Source organism: Meles meles, chromosome 13 (assembly GCF_922984935.1).
Source record: "Meles meles chromosome 13, mMelMel3.1 paternal haplotype, whole genome shotgun sequence".
NCBI classification, from domain to species: Eukaryota; Metazoa; Chordata; class Mammalia; order Carnivora; family Mustelidae; genus Meles; species Meles meles.
This window is the reverse complement of record NC_060078.1, coordinates 85,058,524-85,064,887: the sequence shown is the minus strand read 5'-3', so window position 1 is coordinate 85,064,887 and position 6,364 is coordinate 85,058,524. Positions and strand designations below refer to the sequence as shown.

Sequence of the window (6,364 nt, the reverse complement as noted above, 5' to 3'; positions counted from 1 at the left end):
TTGTTTTCCTGGCTTGCGCTGGCAGGCGGGTCTCCTCCACTCAGCAGACACCCCCTGTGCTGGCCTTCCTGGCCGGGAGAGAAGCGAAGTGGGGAAGGCCCCGTGAGCACAATCTCTGGGCCGCCCTGGCCGGCAGGGAAGGGGGGAGCGGGAAACACGGGCCAGGCAGTCTCGGCGGCGGAGAGCACGGGAGCCGGGCCGTGGGTGGGGACGGCCAGCTTCTCAGGCCCGCGTGGGGACCGGGTGCTGCGGGGGGCACAGCCGCTGGTCCTGCAGGCACCTTCCGGGACGGTCGCCCCACTGCCTGCCGGGCCCCTGCTCTCTTGCCGCGGCGCTGGCGGACGTCAGAGACGGAGAGACGGCACAGTGCCGTGAGGGGCTGCGAACAAGGGCCGGTCTTCCCAACCCACTCTGCTGCGAAACGGAAGAACGACAGACACAACACGCTCCACGTCCCTCAGGACATGTCCAGAGCTTTAATACAACTATGCCAGCGCGTGCCGCTCCAACACGGCCTCCTGCAAGCCTTCAGATCTGGCCACCCTGCACCCCGAGCCGCGCTCCAGCCGGATGGGACCCCCCAGGACTGGTCGGCTTCCCCGCCAGGCGGCCCTCGTGGGCCAGCAGCCACTCCTTCGTGGCCAGGCCCCCGGAGTAGTTGCCCATGGCTCCGCTGCTGCAGATCACACGATGGCACGGGATGAGGATGGGCACCTGGAAAACAGGAAGCCGCCGTTAGTCTGGGCTCCGGGCCGACGGGGCATCCTGGGGTCACAAGCAAGGCCCCTGAGCACAACTCACCTAGCAGGGGCTCAGTCACATGCAGGCTACCCACTGGCTGTCTCGGCCCTGCACAGCCCTTGGTCTCCGAGGGCCTCAGGGGGCCAAAGGGTGCCCCAATGCCCCAAGGCAAACGTCCAGCATAGTCCAAAGAACCCCCTTACACGAGGATCCGGGAGGAGAAAATTACCGTTGGTAAGAAATCGATCGTGTACGCTTACCAAGTTCAAAATTACATTTCCAAGTTACGGAATGGTATGCAAAATCGCAAATTATCTCGAGAAGCGACAGGAACCTTCAGGGAAGGCGGTACTCACACGAGGAATCGGCAAACTGGCTATTGGCCACTACGGTCCTTCTTTATTTCATAAACACAGCTTCATCGGAACGTAGCCGTACCGTCCGTGGCTGCTTCTGAAAGCCTCAACTATTTACCATCAGGCTCTGTATAGGAAAGGTTTGCTGGCCCTGCTTCACGCCACGCAGGGAGTGTCTGTCGGCCCTCGCTGGTCCGGGGATGTTCGGGAAGGTGGAGAAGCTCAGTCTTCACGGGTTCTCACCGGAGCGGCCACTGCTGCTGGGCCCTGCCCCTGGACACCCCCCGCCCCCACACTCCCTCGGGACTCCAGACCCAGGGCCCCAGCGGCCCTCACCCCTCGGCCGCGGTGTTTCCACTGCAGGGGCTCCGGCAGATGGACGGTCATTTTGCTTAAAGATCCCAGCAAGCGGTTACTCAGACCTGAGGGACTGCCCAGAAGGCCCAGGTCAATCAGTCCTGTTTCCTAAGTGGCTCCATCCTGACTGGGGCGAAGGGCACAGGTGGTCGGCCCCCGAAGGCCCAGTACGTGCTGGGGGATGGGTCTCATCGTGCAGAGCACAGAGCACAGTGGCGGCTCGACACGGACAGGAAGGCCAGTGAGGGCAGCTTCAGGAACCGGCCCAGCGCCGGAGTGCGCGCTGGGGCAGAAGGAAGGGCACGGCTGCTCCGCAGACCCCACCCTGGAAGGGACACAGGAGGTGCAGGGGCCAGTAAGCGCCGGCCCATCCCGCCCTCTGCGGTCACGCTCCTATGGCCACCCCTGCAGGGTCCCAGAGGTTGAGGGCTTCTCAGGCTCCCTCGACGGAGTCTGCAGCTCAGAAGAGAGGAGAGCCACATCTCCACCTCCGCAGATCGGAGCTGGACAAAGCCACGAGCCATCAGTTGGGTGTGTTTCTAGAAGAGCGGCTGAGCACACGTACGTGGTATCCGGTTGTCCTCTGGCCGTGCGTGTCTCGGCTTGCCACACAGACCCACCACCTGCCTGGAGTGCGCCCTCGGTGGGCGCTGAGCTGTGCCTGTCCCCGGGCAGATGGCCTGGTCCCCAGTCCCGTCCCAGATACAGCACTCAATAGGGCCATGGGGAGCGCATGCTCTGTGCCCGGTGCAGACCACCACGCGTCCCCGACAAGCCCCAGGCCATGCACCGTCAGCCTCGGCTCACATGGCACCTCTGAGGCAGAGATGCGTTTCCAGCTCAGCCGAGGCAGGACCGGCGCCCATACTTCCTGCTGTGACACCAGCTGCTGGAGGGGGAGCGCGGGGCATGGCCTGGGGTGCTGGCCAGCCCCGCAGGTCATCCGGCTTCGGTGGCGAGAACCTGACTTCTCCCACATCACACCGGTCCTGGTTCTGACTGGAAGTGTGGGTTGCCATGGAAACGCACGCAGTCTCAGGGTGGTCTCGGAAGAGCAGCGGGGTTGGGGGCTGGGGGAGACCCGGCGTCCTCTTGCGCCGCTTCCCCGATGGGGAGCAACACCACTGCCCCGTCCCGCAAGCACGTGCCATCCCCACTGTCACCGGCAATTTTCAGAACGCGATACTGACTCCGATAGAGGGTTTTGATCCAATACAATAGTCACGTTAATAACTGCCGTGAGGACATGATCAGATAACACACAACTTAAGCTCTGATAGAGAGAGAAAGAGATTTAGTCCAAGCCAGGCTCAGAAACATTTAGGCACCAATTCAATTTTCCTACCTAACAGCAGACTTCACGAGTGAGCTTTGATTTTCTTGCCCCGCTCCCCGAGCTGTGGAATTACAAGAGACGGACTGGGAAGTCTCTGGCCCTATGTGTCACGTGGACAGTAGCACGGTGGTCAGGGGACAGCGATGCTGACCTCCCTGGCCAGGCTTTACCTTGTGCACGCAGTGATGGGAGCGGGGACTCACCAGAGACACACTGCTTTTACTGCTAGACACGGCAACACTGCTTCTGTTTGTGTTAATTTTAGCGGCACACTCAGACTACTAAAATAATGAAAGCTGCCAAAATTATTGGAGGCCTAAGGACATTTCAAAGGATCCGTGCCCTCTGACGCTCTCTCCTTTAAAGCCCTGTGCTGCATAAAATGTAATTCTTATCAATAACCAAGCAGCTCATAATATCACAGCCGCATTGAAATCCTCACGCTGTGAAATCTAATTCATCCAATACGTGAACCCATCCCTTACATGGACCCTTTCTCAAAAGCTATAAAACTTCCAAACCCATAGATTTGTCTCCAACAAAAATAACACGAAGGGGCCTTTCAATCAATAATGGAATCCCTCTGATTCTAGTGCCGGCTGAATATTTTTCCCAACTCCGCCTTTGTTCTCGTGGTAGTAGCCCACAAGGGAAAGAGCTTGTTTTCACTCGCGGCCTCATCAATACCTAAATCCTGGTGAGCAAGTGACACGGAGAAGCTGTAATCAATAGCTCCCTGTGCGTTTTTTCTTCTGGTCAAACAGTTCAGCCCCGCTGACAGCCCTGACGCTTAGAACACGAGGCTAAATCTTCATCAACAGCCATCTGGGTGACTGGCAGAACAAGACTCGGGGGGTCATTAACGCTCGTGGCGATCTGTGAGTAAACTAACTCGTCAGGAATGCGTTTGTTTAGAAGAAAGTGGGGAAACACTCTGTGCGACGCATCGATTGCCTTTGAACTGCATTTAGCAAATTCTGAGGATGAGGGACGGTGCTATCGTGGGGGCCCCAAGGCGTCTTCCATCTGCTCTACCAGCACACGGACCCTCCTCCGTGGGGGGCGAGAGTGCGCACCTGCCGGAAGGCGGCCACACCGGCTCACCTGGGCCGGCGAGTCTTTGGTGGAAAACCTGGAAAAATCACATGCTGGGGACAGGACCAGACCCCCACACAGCGCCAGCCATCCCTCCCACCAGTGGGGAAGAGAACCCCACACCACGGCAAGGCTGCCACGTGAACCAGCGCGTGCTTGTGCTTATGGCCAGCCACTGAAGGAATTAACGCACGACGAGCTCCACGGTGCCCCGCGACACTCCAAACCCATCCTTCGCTCTCCTTGAAGCGCACAATTGCTCTATTCAGCCCGAAGAGATCATCTACGGGCGCATCTCCACGATGCTGTCAGTGCCGCAGCTGCCGCGTGGGCTGTGCGGCCCGGCCCCTCGCTGCCAGCGCCAGGGAAAGCGGACCCCCACGTGTGATGTCCACGTCGGTTGTGGTCCAGGCCCTGCTCAGGGACCCTTCCCCCAGGCTCCTGAGTCGCCTCTTGGAGGCTCTGCGATCCCTTCCAAGGAGGTGTTATGTCAAGTTTAAGGGCTCCCCAGGAGGCCAGGCCGAAACTCCTCTCGCAGGAACACCTTCGGCAGCCCCATGCCGTGACGGTGGCGCCGCTCCGGTCCTGCAGCCGCCCGTGCCTCTGTCACCAGCTCAGGCCAAGGGGCCCGGCATAAGCCGTGGGTAGCGCCCAGCCACAGTGGGTCCCACGGACGGGCCCCCGAGGGCTCGCCTCCAGCCCAGTTGCTGTCGGCCTGGGAGGGCGCTGAGAAGAGGGGCCAGGAGCCTGCCGGGTTCTCCCACCTGGTGTCCTCATGGCCCTTCTCCAGTTGGGCACGAGACAGGGAAGTCGATACGTGGACTTCAGGGACATTAGAGTGTTAAGCCTTGTGAGATGTGATTTTATAAACTTCTGTGACTGGGGCCATATCTGAACAGAGACGTTCATAGAGATTAATAGCAGGAGGAGAGAGGCCTTCTGGTTGCAGAACGATAAATGTTTCTAAAGATCGCCGCAAGCGTGATCGTTGAGCAGTGACGGCACCTCCGCAGCCGAGTGAGATGCCACTATCAGCACCCGAGCCAGGTGAGGGTCCCCCGCTGTCTGTGTGCCCGCCAGCAGCGCGTGTTTGCAGAGCACCAGACGGGAGGTGTGCCCTTGCGGGAGGCATCAGCACACAGCACCTGCGGTGCACGGTGGGAGCCAAATCGCCCCTTCGTGGCCGAGAAGAGTGCCCCCTCCACAAAGGGCATGGGAGCAGACCCTTGGCCTGAAGGAGGCACAAAGATCTGGGACAGAGGGAGAATGTACACGGGACACAGCGACCGCGGGCCACAGAAGGCCAGACGGAAACCCGTTAGCTTCTAGCACCTGTCTCACCAGGCGTGACAGGGAGCCGTGTCCTGCAGCATCCCAACTGCCATTCTGTCCCGGGCCAAGTCCAGCTGCTCAGCACCTGGAGGAGACGGTGGACTTCCCAAGGAACAAAGCGGTTCAGACTTTATCGGGAAACGTAAAACATTCACATTGGAATGCGAGGCAGAATCACCTCGTGCACACGGTAAAGCTGAGCACGTGGTGTGTGGAGGGGACGACTCGGGACACTTGGGCCACATGGCACCAGAAACACGACCGCTGTGGAACGGAGCACCGATTGGGCTCGTGATCCACCGTCGCGGAGGACCCGGGGCACAGCGAGGCGAGGGCATGACCAGGGGTCCATGTTACATGTTGCTCCCGACTGTCCAGGATGTCTCTACATGTCGGAGAATTCTCCAGACTAGACACGCAAGACAGTGCGATCCACTGCGAACCTGCCGGGTTGCTTCTTAGAAAAAAGAAGGCAGTCTCATAAACGCCACCTCTGAGAGAGCCGGGGCTCTGCCCTCAGGCAACGGGGACCCAGCCGCAAGAGCAGTGGGCCGGGTGTGCCGATGCCTGCCTCTCCCAGGTGAACAGTGACGAAAATAATGCTGGATATACACAGCAAAGCCACAGCAAGTTTCAGACAAGTGGGGTCTTTCTGATCTAGTAATTTCCTATCCTAGGATGTGACAGCCCTACTTTCCTCCTCTTGATAGGATGGCACCTTTCCATCCATCAGACCCTCTCCCACGGCTCCAGGGGGAGCCAGCACGGAGGCGCCAGCAGGCTGCAGCTCAGTACTGGAGGGGCCACGAAGAACAGAAATATTCCCGGTCTCACTCAGCTGTGTGGGGTCCCCCACGGACCTGGCTGCTTTGGGACGGGGGCACCATGGCCTCACAAGGACTTGCTTTCTGAGCCAGGACAGCCTGTGGTCCAGGTGTAGGCGTGGGGACGACAGGCACCCGGCCACCCATACACGCCCATCCTCTGGATGCCTGCTGTGAACCTCCCTTTCTGCAAAATCTGACCACAGATGCACAGGAGGGACAAGGACACAAAGGGGCTTGGGGAAGGAGCCACTCCCTGGGGAAGACACGCCCAAATGCCAAGAATCAGCCCCGCTCCCCAGGTGCACACCCTGGTGTCAGAT

General features: G+C 59.7%; 1 protein-coding gene across 1 annotated transcript in view; it reads right to left on the bottom strand.

Annotated features, from left to right (window-relative positions):
• Nucleotides 1-447: 447 nt before the first annotated feature.
• MGMT (O-6-methylguanine-DNA methyltransferase) overlaps nt 448-6,364 on the bottom strand; it is a 276,571-nt gene continuing 270,654 nt past the window's right edge. The window contains exon 5 of the mRNA XM_046027812.1: nt 448-714. Coding sequence (XP_045883768.1) covers nt 529-714 — 186 coding nt within the window. The 3' untranslated portion in view covers nt 448-528. The remainder of the gene's footprint in view (nt 715-6,364) is intronic.